The sequence below is a fragment of the Chamaea fasciata genome, unplaced genomic scaffold (genome assembly GCF_029207755.1).
Source record: "Chamaea fasciata isolate MVZ Bird 193981 ecotype frontalis unplaced genomic scaffold, bChaFas1.0.hap1 SCAF_13, whole genome shotgun sequence".
NCBI lineage: Eukaryota > Metazoa > Chordata > Aves > Passeriformes > Sylviidae > Chamaea > Chamaea fasciata.
The window spans coordinates 11,531,780-11,545,501 of NW_027094098.1; the positions used below are offsets into that span (position 1 = coordinate 11,531,780).

The 13,722-nt window shown below is 46.3% G+C and overlaps 1 protein-coding gene across 2 annotated transcripts in view; it reads left to right on the forward strand.

Moving 5' to 3' along the window:
- The window catches only part of PLXNB1 (plexin B1), a 77,821-nt gene that overhangs the window by 44,892 nt on the left and 19,207 nt on the right, over positions 1 to 13,722 (forward strand). For both annotated transcript variants that reach the window (XM_066195055.1, XM_066195056.1), the window contains exons 6-16: positions 1,587 to 1,687; positions 2,357 to 2,489; positions 3,189 to 3,345; positions 6,180 to 6,288; positions 6,387 to 6,495; positions 7,077 to 7,934; positions 8,055 to 8,180; positions 9,264 to 9,386; positions 10,370 to 10,463; positions 10,717 to 10,883; positions 11,907 to 12,058. In XM_066195055.1, the coding sequence (XP_066051152.1) occupies positions 1,587 to 1,687; positions 2,357 to 2,489; positions 3,189 to 3,345; positions 6,180 to 6,288; positions 6,387 to 6,495; positions 7,077 to 7,934; positions 8,055 to 8,180; positions 9,264 to 9,386; positions 10,370 to 10,463; positions 10,717 to 10,883; positions 11,907 to 12,058 (2,129 nt within the window). The remainder of the gene's footprint in view (positions 1 to 1,586; positions 1,688 to 2,356; positions 2,490 to 3,188; positions 3,346 to 6,179; positions 6,289 to 6,386; positions 6,496 to 7,076; positions 7,935 to 8,054; positions 8,181 to 9,263; positions 9,387 to 10,369; positions 10,464 to 10,716; positions 10,884 to 11,906; positions 12,059 to 13,722) is intronic.

Sequence of the window (13,722 nt, forward strand, 5' to 3'; positions counted from 1 at the left end):
TTCTGAAGTCTGTCAGGCTGCATCTGCAGTGATGGAGGAATGTGAACTGCAGGCTGTAAAAAGCTGCTCTGCTGGCATGAATACAAGGGACCACCAGTTCCTGGATTCCGCTGTGTTGAGCAGGAACTGTTTGGACAACAGTTTGCATCTCCATTTGAGCAGAAGAAAGCCACTGGGTTCACATGTGACCTGTCTTGGTTTTGCAGGAGATTAAAAAGAGAAAAGAGAGATTTTGTGTAATTAAAGTGTAGCACTTATGGTTTTAATCAGTAAAAAGATGAAGCTGTTCTTCTGTAACCTACAAAAAGCAGAAATGCGAGGGAAATGTCTTCAGATAGCAGAGGTGTTCTCTGACCACGGATACAATAACAGACTTGCAGATGAAATCTGCTGTGGAAGGACCCATGTGAGACACCTTTCTCTTTACCCCTGCTTTCTGTAACTCTATTTGTGCCTAGAGGCAGCTGGCAGAGAAGAGGCATTGCAATGCTTCAGGCTTTTGGGATATTGGTGTCTGCTGAGTAGGAAATCCAGCTATGGATACTTTGAGAGGATTTGTACCACTACTCGTATCAGCTCCTTGAGCTGGAAAGAAAAGGATCCTCCTAGCAAAGGAAAAGCAGTCCTTGAGTTACTCTGAAGGAAAGGACAAACAAAAAATGAGAGCCACTGCTTCCCTTCACTCCCCCAGTGCACTTTGAGATACTTGTAAAATTCGTAGCACTTCAAAGCAGGAGTTGAAATACGTGAGTGGAAGAAGATTAGGGAAATCTGAAATATATCCTTAACAGTAATTGTTCTGCCAATTAGAAGATGCAAATTACATCATTTACTAGGCAAAAGTAATAGGTCTGGGATTAGAAGTTGGTATTTTAAAGTAGCTGACATTAGTAGCTGAAGTGTAGTAGCGGATTAAAGAGGGCAAGAGGCTGAAATCAGCAAGGATGGTAAGTTAAAGCAGAAGAATTTTGCAAGTAAAATTTACCCTGAGATGGCAGAAAGTTTTTGTTCCACATTGATCAAAGCTTCAGGATCTACTCTCAGTCAAAATGATAGTTCCGCCCAGTAGAGCTGGGCAATAGTGCAGATGGATTCAGAGGCCTCAGCAGTAGCTGCTGTCTCCAGCTTCAGTCACCTGCATGCCAGGAGAGATGATCTCACATGATAGAGCCCAGAAAAGAAAAAGAGTGGATGATATTCAGTCAGCTATTCTGTAATTCACTTTGTTAAAATGCAGTTTTACGACTGAATAAAATTTTCTCCTTGCAAAATCTCTTGCAGAATAGCCAATGAATAGCAATACAGTTTGCTTTCGTCTGAGCCTCTCTACAGCCTGATGTTTAGATGTCCTTCACCAATATGTGAAATGGCCATTCATCTGGTCTCTGAATGTTTCCATTTCCATTCTGAAAGTTTCCACTTGTTCCTTTTTTCTTTGTCTTTATGGGAGGATAACTTGAGGATCAAGAAGTTGTTTTGATGAGCACACAGATGATGGGACTGGCTAGTTCGGTGTAAGAAGCCAATGACCTGGGAGCTGTGTTGTGTGTGCTGTGTTTTCCACTTTTCATTTCTTTCTCTGACAGGTGGTAAAGGTTCCCATAATGGAATGTTCCCTGTACTTGGACTGTGAGTCCTGTCTGGCACTGAAAGATCCCTACTGTGGCTGGTGTGTCCTTCAGGGAAGGTAAGATAGATCCCTGTTCACCTGTAAGGATTTTGGAGGGAGAGTGCCTAGGGATTGTCTCCACCTACTCTATTCCTTATATCTGTGTCTGGATTTAGTTTTAGTTCCTTTATGGGATATTTGCTCTAACTTACCATTCCTCTCTCTGCTTTCCTAAAACATTGCCAGTGGCAATAGCAGTTGCACACAGGGGCATCTTTCCATTGCTTTTTGGGTCTTCAGCACCACTCAGGATTCTCCTGTTCATTAGTTTTCAGCCTTGTTTTAGTCTGACTTGAGCTCAAACTACCACATTGCAAGTTTAGAGAAACTATCTTGTCTCTTTCTCTGGTTTGTTATTTAGCACTCTTTCACTTCTTGCTCCCCTACTGATGTTGCTTAATGAGATGTGGTTTATTCCAGTGTATGTGTCTTCCTGCTGGCTGGGCTTCCCTGTAGAAAGTCACAGGAACTAGTTCGTGACCCCTGATGCCCAAGAAGTGCCTACCCATCTATAATTTCACAATAGTTCATCCTATTATTGAAGGTGGTGGGAGGCTGGGACTTCAGTGGCTTGTGTAGCACCTTCCCCAAGACTCTAGCAAGGCTTGAGGCACCCAGTGTCTGCTTGGAAGCCAAACACAAGCTGCTGCTCAGGTCTCTCACAGGGCTTCTTGCTGCTTCCTGCAGGTGCAGCCGTCGCTCCGAGTGCTTACGGTCCAGGCTGAGTGAGCAGTGGCTCTGGAGCTTTAACTCTACACAGCAGTGTCTGTCTGTCCAGTCACTAACTCCGGCCAATATCAGCAGAGAGGAAAAGAGAAATGTGAGTGGTGGTGATCCTCTGATGATGCTCAAACTTACAGAAAGTCCTCTGCAAACTGAGGAGTCACAAGTCTTTCTGTTGCTTTCACTGGGGTGCTGAAACACTGAACATTCAGGCATGTTGTCTGCCTCACATGAGGGACTTATCTCCTGGTACAGCCAAGCTGTTAATTCAGTTCTTTGGTTGTTTCTTTGTTTTCCCTAAAACTAAATGTCCTTGCCTGCTGAGAGTTACTGGGTATTCTGGAGTATGTGATGCCTGCGTGGATGGGGATGCTCCTTGTTCTAGTATGTAAGGTGTCTGTGTCTGTGCTTTCAGTGTTTCTGTCAATTGCTGTGAGGAAGGCCTGAAAGGAGTGGCCCAGAATTACAGCTCCTGTCTGGCACATGATAGCTGGCAGAAAAGCTAAGAAGGTGTTGGAGTGATTTGAAGTTTGTCATTGTGTCAGGAGGTGGCAAGAACCTGTCTTTTGCTAGAGGCTTGGGCAATGGGGGAAGTTGTCAGTTGCTGGAGGGATGCCAAGTTCAGTTCAGGAATGGCAAGAGATGATGAATGGATTAGTCAGTCCTAGGAGACATTATAGGAAAATCAGTGGTTTTGTAGATGACTACTTTATGGGATTTTTCCTTTGAAAAAACAGAACCAAAAAATTATATTAAGTGAAGGCAAATTATTTACTGGATATTATTGAACTGATAGATATTCTTGGCCATCTCGGACTTACCTTCTCTGCGCGAGGAAGAATTTTACTCGTGTTATTTCGAAGATTATGAAAGCCCTGCAGTTCTGACAGAGTCAGGAATCATGTGTCCTTCTCCAGATCCCAGCCAAGCACCAGCTTTGCCAACAGGAACAGGTTAGTGAAATGCTTTAAATGGAGCATGATAGCTCTGATAACATTGTTGGGAGAAAGTATGTTGTAGGTCGTCTATTGCCAGGATTAACAGCCATGAATGTATGTGGACTGTCAGCAGGTGTTCATTTCATTCCTCATAATATCTGTTTGCTTTCTACTTGTGTCACACACATCCTGTGCTATTTTGGGCTGTTGCCCAATTCCAATGCCAAATTCTGATAGTTGGAAAGGAGATCCTGTTTGAAGGGTTGTATGCAAATCCGAATGTGATCTGAAATGCAGTCTAGAGAGGTGGCTGATTTGGCAGCTTTTTCATAAATCTAGAGAGAAAACTCTCATAAATATTGCTTTTTTATTAAAACCAAACAAAATTCAATCTTCTCAAAATTCATGCAGTGGGAGAAGGAAGTACATATAAGGAAAGGCAAGAAGAGACCCATGGTCCTTAAAGATAGAAATAAATCTTCAGTGTGGTATAACCTCAGAAAATACAGTCAGCCTGTGAACAATAGCTGGCTGAGAATTGCTGATTGGCCACTCTAAAGAACCTGGAAAGTTCTCAATTTGTTTTCTTTGCATTGGATTTTACCCAGCCTGTCAGTGTGAGCTCTGATGAGCTGATCTCTTCAAAGAGCTTGTTCATCTGAAGTAAAAGGCAGGTGTCCATTGGGACACATTCCACACCATTCACCCAAATGGCTGAACAGATTTTTCTGTGCAAGTATGCAGCTGGCTAATAGGTATAAAGCAATCTCCATGGACATAACATGACCCCAGAACTCAGCTAACACACTCATTCGATCTCAAACGCCTTCATTTTCAGTATTATTTGCAGTGTTTTAATATCTGGCTTTCACACTGCTTTAGTCTGGAGCAAACCCACCAGGTCTCCATTCAGGGTGGTCAGGCAAAGAGGGGAGAGGGCTTCATGCACTGCCACTGCAAGCAGAGTGGGCAGCATTTGCTTCTCTGTTTAGTTGTATGGGCCTGAATTTAAGCACAGTTGTGAAAAATCAGTGTAGATAAAGCCAGAGCCTAGTTCTCATTATTACAGGCTTCAGATATTCTTATCAACTCTTTTGTAAGTCAGTCTTGCATTTATTCTAAGATGCCTTACCTACATTACTTTCATATTGTGTCTGAGACTTATCAAGCGGCTCCTGTTCTGTAGCATAAACTTGCTCATGGATGGTTTCTGTCCTTTTGATCTATTTGTGTTGTCCTTTTGCTTCCGCAGTGCTTCTCCCACTCAGTGAACTATGGCCAGGCACTCCTAGCACAGAGTTTTGTTGTTTAACTGTGCCAGCTTCTTCTTCATGTTGTCTTGTTCCTCAGACTTCCTATCTCCTTTTGTATGGTTATTCCTTCTCTGTGTGGCTTCTGTACTCTGCTAAGATGAATTTTAAGCTGGTAACCAGATTCATACATTTTCTAAATGAGATCTCATTTAGGGCCTCAGATACCAACACTTACCTATTCCTACTTATAATACTTTCCCCAGTTCACTAAAATATTTGCCATTTTCCAGCTTTATTTTAAAGGTTGCATACCAGCTCATCCATCATGTCTAGCTGTTGAGCTCCAAGTTAGTAGCACAAACTCTTGCTCTCAATCTGCAAGTGCTCCACCTCAGCTTCTGTCAAACAGCATTATTGGCAGTCATGGGAAATAATGGCCTTTCTGGAGAAAGGAGTATTTATAAATATGGTGTCATAACCCTGAAATCCTGGGAGGTGTTAGCCCTTCCACCACTGCCAAATACAATCACCTCTATGACAGTGATAGGAGCTGGCAGTATTGCAGTGACTCCAGCCTCCAGCTGCATAGGATGTACCATACCCTTACTTTCTGCACATCCTGGGTTCCAGTACACCCCTCATCACTGTTTTGTTAGCATACTGCTTCCCTTGCCATCCTGTCAGGAGCCCAGCTGAGACCTGACTGGTTCTTCACATGTTGATTGTTTTGTTGTGACTAGAGATTGCTTGCAAGAGGAGCTCTGAAATCTCATTCTGAGAGGAACAGTGCATAAGGTTCTTGTTACTTATTGTTATTTCAAACTGCCTTAGAGAAACAGCAGCTCCTGAGGTTGGAGCAGAGAATGCAGTATGTTCCCATTATTTGGAGAGCTAATAACCAACTCTAAGGTTGGAGGCATTTGTCTGGGACAAGATTAATTAGCTGATTTAGTACTGTCATATGCAAAATATCTTCTTCCAGCTGATGCTATCAGCTGCAGTAAGTTTTGACCATCTCTGCAGCTATTTGGTCTACAGAAGACAGTGACAGTCTCTTCCCAAAGAGAACAGGGCTATCCTGAGGCTTGTAATTGATGTGAGACCTGGATTTTAAAGCAGATGAGCTTTCAGTTGTTGCAAGTGAGATTAGAAATTGTACAAACCTCTTCCCTGACTCACTTCTCAGTCTGGTCATAGAACAAAGCTCTCAAGGTGCAGGCAGCATGTGAAGGGCACATCAGTTCTAAAGGTTTCATTTTCCTTTGGATGACAAAAGACAGTCAGCTTGGAGCCTCTATGTTACTTCTTCCTGTAACACAGAGATGGCAGTGGAATTACAGAGATAAAGATGGACAGAACTTCAGACTAGGCTTCTTTCCCATGGGTTGGCAAGAGCTGTCACAAACTACTCCTGATGAACTTGTCCAACCTGTTTTTGGTGTCTATAGGATAATCCAGTGATTGAGGTGCTAGAAGCCTGGAAGGGAATCTATCTCAGTGTTTGATAGTGTCTATCCTAAAGCATGCTGTGTCTCCTAACAGTATGGCAAACTTGTAGGGGCTCCATTTCTAAGAAGTTTTTATTTTCATTTTCAGATCATGTCACCATAAAGCTTGTAGTGCGTTTCCATGACATCTTCATTGCTTCTGTGGACTTCTCTTTCTATGACTGTGCTGCAGTGGCCCTGCTGTGGAAATCGGCACCGTGAGCACCTGCTTTTTCTCTTCTGTAGTTTTAGGGAGGGTGGCTGTCCCTTTCTGTGTTGTCCCGTCTTAGCAGCTGCTTTTCTGTCATTATTCCAGGTGCCAGAAGTGTGTGAGCAGTCTCTGGGGATGTAACTGGTGCATCCAGCAGCACCTCTGCACCCACAAAGCAGCCTGTGAAGAAGGAACCATTATCTACAATGAAAGGGTGCGTCTCCTGCTCAGTCCTAGTCCTGTGTGCTCTCACGGCCTCAGTGAGACAGATCTCTTCTCAGGTAAAATGGCAGCTGTCAGTCACATCAAGCAAGGAGTGAGCTGTTGGAGCAAAGAGGAGCTCCCCTTGGACTGACACGAGGCTCTGCACCCCTGATACTACAGGTTTCTGGGGAAGTGCCATCAGATGAAGCAGGTCACCCTTGTCCCGGGGCTGTGCAGCCAATGTCAGAATAGAAGGACAAAAGCACGCTGACAGGGAGGTGGAGCAGGTGCCCAGTTTGTGGCTGCCACAGGTGGCCTTGCATTTTTGTGGAGGAGGAAGTCTAGCCAACCTCCCTCTGAGAGGAGGCCAGTGCAGGCATCTGTGGGAAGAGGGAGTGTTGCTGGATCTTCTGCACTGCGAACATTCCCCAAGCCCATTGCAAAAGATGGTATAAGATATAGCTCTTGTTAAATCCAAAGGGTGAAACAGCGTCTTGTCTGTGGGAAGTCATACGGAGTGTTCTTCTGCTCGGGTTTTATTCTGTTTCGTTTCTTTCTTTCTTCTCATCCCACCATGTTGTTTCTTTCTAGGCCCGGATCCCAACCTCGAGTGTGTATCCCTCTTCAGCTGCTCCCCTCACCAAGTCCTCTACCACAGCCCCCACCGTGGCCACAAAACCCGTCACCACCCCTGTGCATGTGGGCCCGAGCACTGTGCCCCACACGGAGCCCGTCCCCGTCACGCCCTCGGCGGCCTCGCAGACGACGCCGGGGCCCGTGCAGACCCCCGGCTACACCCACCTGAGCCTCTCCACCGAAGCCGCCTCTCTCCAGGCCGCCACAGAATCCCCGCTGCCACCGCCGGCAGACAAACCCGCTGTCACTGTGCCAGAGACAACCTCTCCTGCTGCATCTGTCCTCTCCAGCCCGTCTGAAATTGCGGATCACGTAGCCTTGCCCACTGAAGGGCCAGAGGCAGCCCAGGAGGCCCGGCACACAGACCCACCCGCCACCCTCGGGGGTAGCCCTCTGCACACCTCTGCAGTGGCGGCTGTAACACCTTCCCCTCACGTCACAAGTTTCAGGTGGCCTCCAAGTCCTTTTCCTACCACAGAGGCGCTGACATCTGCCATCTCATCTCCCCAGACCCCTAGTCAGGTGCCAGGGAGCCCTGTTGTCTCTGATGATGCTCCTGGATTGCCAGGAACGGAGTTCTCTGTTTCAGAGCTCCCAACATCAGCTCCCGCGCTGCTGGAGGAAGGCACAGAGCTCCAGGACACAGAGGACTGGATGGATTTGCTGCAGGCTGAGAATGACACATCTCTTTTCTCTGCTTCTACTCTTCTGTCGGGTGATGGCGATTCTTCAGAGAGGGATGTCCCTGACTTTCCCAGGATCCTTCACCCTGACCTTGATTATCAGTATGATGCCCCTGAGTTTTGGGAGGAGGTAAGTACTGGCCTTTTGTAATTCACAGTTTACGGCTGTAACTCTCTGTAGTTTTCTTACAGATTGCCAGTCTAGTATTTCAGCACACAGGAGGGGTTGTGTCCCGTGGTTCTTTTTCAGAGTGAAGAGCCTAGCTGGGGTCCGAATGCGTGTCCCTGCGTGCAGAGAATCCAGGGATCTTCGCTGTTTCCAGTCAATGTGGCGAGGAAGATAACCCTGCTGGGAAAGAACTTCCACCTCTATCAGGTAGTCATCTCAATGCCATCGCCATCAAGAAACTGCATTAATGCAGGGCACTGTTTGGGCAGCTTGGCCACAGGACTGCAAAAAATTTGTGTAAGATACAGGTGTGACTCTGCCCAGATTTATCCTAGAGGAATAACCTATTTCTGTGCATAAAGAATTCCACAGCTGGATATATTGGTGTGTAGGAGGTCATTCAGAGAAAGAGAGAGTACAGGTGTGCACCTACCTGCTGGAGAAGATCTGCATGTATTTGGATTAAATTTCACCTGTGCTGCACTGCAGAGGGTAGTTCTTGGAATGACTTTCTGCTGAATCCATCCTCTTTGTTTGTGTTTCCATAAGCTGAAGACAAGTCACCTGTTCCTTTTCCTTTCTGGCATGCTCATGTTAATGTTGCTATTCCTGCCATACCTGAAACTTCTGAAGTGGGGAAAACCACCCTTGACAGCTGTTTCTTGGGTGTGCCTCTGATAAAAATTCTCTTTGCTTTTGAAGACAGAAGATGATTTAGCAACCTTTGACAAAAAAACAACTCAGAACATGCAGCCCACAGTCTAATTGTTACTTTATGCATTCAATCTGACATACTGCACTTCTCAGAGGAGCAGAGCTGGTTCCAGAGAGATGCATATCTAGCTTTTTTACAGGAAGTGTCTAAGCAATTCAGTAGAAAGTTTGAAGAGGAAGAGAAATACACACTTACTGTTTTTGACATGCTCTGCCCTAATCTGTGTACTCCATTCTTCATCTCCAAGCTAGTGTTTCACAGGGATGTACTGGCAGAACTTCACAGTCCCACTGTTTTCTTTTTTTTAATTTCCCTCTGTGCTAAGTTCTCCACACAGTGACACACATGCTCCGTTCTAGGTGTTTTGTGTTGGTTTGCCTTACATACACGGAGGCAGTCACAGCATAGAGAGCCCTTGAATAAAGCATAAAGTTGGCATAACAAGGGGGATGGGAGGAGCATGCTGCTGGCTTAGTGGCTTGGGGCAAGGTGCTGAACTGGAGAGGCAGGAGGACACTTGTGCAGCCCGAAGCTCTGTGTCACTGAGAAATGGTGCCATGTGTCTCCTCCTGCAGGACCAGCAGTGGGACTATGAGTGTGTCTTGAATTTGGAGGGGAGGACAGTGGTGATGGAAGCTTATGTGGAAGGAGAAGAAACAAACAAGTCCCTCTGTTATATCACTTGCCAGATGAACCAGGTGAGTGCTGGGATTACTGTGCTATTTCACAGTTCACACAGGTGCTGGTTTTGCTCAGCAAAAGAGTAGGATGGAAGGCAAGCTCTGGAGAAAAAAGAGTATTTTGCAAAAGTATTTGTAGTATATTTAGCACTCTGGGGCACTTAGCTGTGATGCTGCTGCCTGCCAGTACTGGTACCTTCAGCCTCAAGAAGATCGTGCAGTCTGAGCCACATGACCTGTTGCTGCACTGGCTGTAACAAGGGATGGTGCTGTCTCTGAACTGGCCAACATGGTGCCACTCCTGCTTTAGCTCGAGGCACTGTTGTTTGTCATTATCTGCATCATGACTCCTGTCAAACCTCCATGATGATTGTTCTTCTGTGAGAAGAAAAATGTTGTTAGTACTGATTTTGTCCTTGGTGATACAAGCAAGCCTGTGGATTTAAAATTATCAGGGAAAATTAAAACAGACATGTACACTTCTAGATGCTGTGTGAATTTTACTTAAGGCAAGATTTGCAAGCAGAGATGTTATTTTTAGTTCACAAACTCATATAGTTAAGGGAGGAGAAAAACACAGGCTCTTGTGCACATGAGCCCTGCAGAGCAATTGTGATCCTACATTGTCAGTTCTACTGAAGTTACATAAATGCCAGCTTGAGCAGCTTTCTGAGCAGGTGGCTTCTAGATAGGAATTGGCCACTTAGGACTGCAGTTAGCAAGTTAGGCAAGTATTGTTGTGAGCACAGACTTGGTTTTCAGCATTCATCTTAGTGAACCAAAACCTGTTACTCTTTCTGGAGCAAAACTGTGACTGTGAACCAGTAAGGACAAGCCTGTGCTGCCACTGCCCCAACTAACACTCCCTTGTCTGCATGCATGGGAGCTCCGTGTAGGCTGTATGTGCCATGCACTGTTCAGTATGGATGCTGGTGCTTTTTGCCTATTCAGCTGGGGGTTTTGCCTCTGTTAAGTCCTCTTGATGATCTTTGTCTTTGCAGTACAGCTACACAGCACCTCAGCTCGAATTCAATGCTGTGGTGTTTGTACAGAGGCGACGACACCTTCGAGTGGACAGTGCTGCAGATCTTCATGGTAGGAGTGCAACCCCTTCCCAGTAAAAACACAGCAGAATGAGGTGGGAGGGAACTGAGAAATCCTCAAATTAGGCTTTTTGTACCTGTGGTAGTTCTATCACAAGAAAACTAAGGAAAACAGAACTTCACTTTCTGTTGCTTGTCATGGGGGCAGGAGGAGGAGTGGGGTCTGTAGAAGACACCAGGTTCCTGGGTTATGCTGTGCCCTATGGGGATGTTTGCAGGTACCTCTGAATTTTTCTCCTTTGCAGTGACTTTTTACAACTGCTCTGTGGGACACACTGATTGTAGCCGCTGCCAAACAGCTGACTCAAAGTACAACTGTGTGTGGTGTGGAGGTGACAACCCCAGCTGTATCTTCAGGGGCTCTTGCAAGGAAGAAATTGAAGACCTGTGTCCAGCACCTCTCATTCACTCCGTGAGTAATTTGCTCACTGGTGTACTGCACACAGGGCGAGGAGGGCTCCGTTCTGCAGTGGAAATCAAAGGGCCGTGAACTCAGAGTGCAAACAGTGCAGCTCATTAATTTATTGACCTTCTGAAGAGGAAGTTCAATTGGGGTCCCTCAGGGTTGTGAGGATTCTAGACTGTTGTTGCTGGGCTTTCAGTTTGCTGGTAGAGAACAGTGGGGAATGATTCGTTTGTGTCTCAGCTGAAACTGGCACACCAGAATCATTCAGGAGCTGGGAAATGGTCCACAGGAAGGATCCTCCAACTGTTCTGAGCCAGACCCTGAAACAGGTTGGCCCAGCTAAGCCTGAGGCAAAGGAGGGTAAAACCTAATGACAGCAGCACAGCAACAATGGGAAAGGCATGACAGGTTACTGAAATCAATTATTTTCGTCTGTTTATTTTAAATGTTTCTTGCTAACTGCCACATGACAAGTGTCTGTAGCCATGTGTCCCTTTTGCTGTCAGCTTGTCCTCCCTTCAGTGGCACACAACATCCATGTGCTGCATCTTGTCTTAGTTTACCTTGGATGCTGCTCAGGGACAGAGCTTTGACATTTGTGCAGCATGCCATTCATTGTTGTCCTGACGCTGAGGGGGGAATGGTGCTTGCTGCTTCAATACTAGTAACATGTATTGGCTTGTGCATTCCCACTCTTCAGCAGAAGTGCCCTGTGGAGTGGTCAGCATGTCGATGGGAAGGCAAAGCAAGGCAGTCTTTGCCTTCTAAGTGAATTATCACCTCTGGGTGGGGACTGCTGGCAACAGTGAGGTACAGAAAGAAGGCTCCAACTGTGGTATTCTTTATGACCTTTCTTCTGATGAGGCTGCAACCTGGGTCTTGTCCAAGCCAGTAAAAGGAGTCAACAGCAGAGACCTGAGCAGGCAGTTTGCACTGGGGCAGCTGAAGGGCCCTGTGCTGTAGATCAGTCCCCAGACTGTGGAGGTCTGAGATACTGTGTCATTTACACATGCGCGGATGTCTTTGCAGGTGTACCCCCTGTCTGGACCAGTGGAAGGTGGCACTAGAATCACCATCACTGGCTCAAACCTCGGGCAGAAACATCAAGACATTGCAGAAACTGTCACTGTTGCAGGAATTCCCTGTGCCGTAGATGCTCAAGAGTATGAGATCTCTAGCAGGTAGAGTATCTGTGAAACCTCCTCCCAGAGGCAGGCGCTGGCTTTTCCCTTGGCTGCTAACCCAGCCTGAGATGTCTTTGCCTTTGCTGTAGTAGGTGCTGAGCCCTGCCCATTCCCAGGGAGTGCCCTGAGTAAGGTCACTGTGTGAATAGTTGCTCAGACAGTGACCCTAGAGAGATAAGGTTGTGTACAAGGCAACAACCAAACAGTGATGGCATATTCCAACCACACTGCCCAGACAGAGCCCACAGTGAGGTCAGGGAGTTGTGGGATCAGAACCCTGCAGTTTCATGGGTGTCTCACTCAGCCACCAGAGATTTCAATAAAGCAAAGGACATGGCTTGTGCAATTGTCCCTGATAGGGAAATAGCCTGACCATGTTAGGTGAGGATAGGAACACGTGGTTGAAGGCACACCCCTAGACTGTCAGTCTTCACTTGCTAGCAAGACTTCCCCCCAGGAACAAACTCAAAGAAAAGATCCTCTCTGCCAGAGACAGATGATGAGGTCCTGGTGGGTCCAGTGCCTGACAGGTCCCACAGTGCTTATAAAAGTAGTGGCAAGGAGAAGGATGAGAAGAAGAAACACCTATCCTGCTGAATCTGGCTTATGTCAGTGATACAGAATTGCGCAGTTGGTGTGTCTGGCCAGGGCAGAACAAAATAATAAAGCAGTAGATGTTAAGAGGTATGAATGGGGGATAACTAGGAATCAAGGAGAAAAGGATATTTGTGTAGCTGGCCTGTGGCAGGGCAAGTAGGTGGGAGTTTTGGACAAGGGAAGGAGAGGAGCCAAACAACCAGCAGGAGAAGAGGAGAGCAATTGTGAGTAACCTCTTATCAGAGCTATCACAAACATGTTTTTCCATTCCATGGTAGTAGTAGTAGTTGTAGCACCCTTCCCTCTAGGAGCCAGGTAAGATCCTGCTGGGAATGGCCTGCTGTGTTGAGCAGTGTTGTCCTGTCTGTGCAATTTGTTTGTCTGGATCCATCTGCTTTCTGTTTTCATCGTAGAATTAGAGCTTAATCTTTCTGGGTTTAGCACTGTCTGTGTTCTGTATCTGTAAATCACCTGGCATCACAGGGTCTTGGCTTGGACTGCACTGCCTAAGTTCAAATTCCTCAGCCTCTTTAGTTGAGGGGATATAGCTGTGAACCTGGAACCCACTCCTGAGCAAGGCCCAGACAAAATTAATCTCCTGCTATGTGGGAGGGCTGGGAAGTCTCCTGCAGATTATCTTTTCTGTTAGCAAATCAGTGCTGTAACATGGGACTCCTTGCTGCTCTGTTCCAAGTACAGTTTGACTTTTCATCTTATCAGCATCTTCCATAGCAAATTATGTCTGGAAAATGTGCTGGGAGGAATGGCTGGTGCAGATCAGGGGATCTGGGTGGTTGCAGAGCCCTTTGGCTCTGAAGACCAGTGACAGCTAAACCCAGGCCTTGAGTCTTCTCCTGCGTCAGACACAGCACTAATATGTGGATTGAGCACTGCTGGCCTGAGGTCCCTCCAAATGCAACTGATTTTGATCAACTCTGGAAAATAGATGAGTTCTTGGACTCCTTGTGCATCTGTGACACAGTGGGATTCATCCTGTCTGTCCCAGAAAGAATAATCTTAAATAGGATGGGCCTGTTTGGAACTGGTCCCTGCTTTTTTCTGCT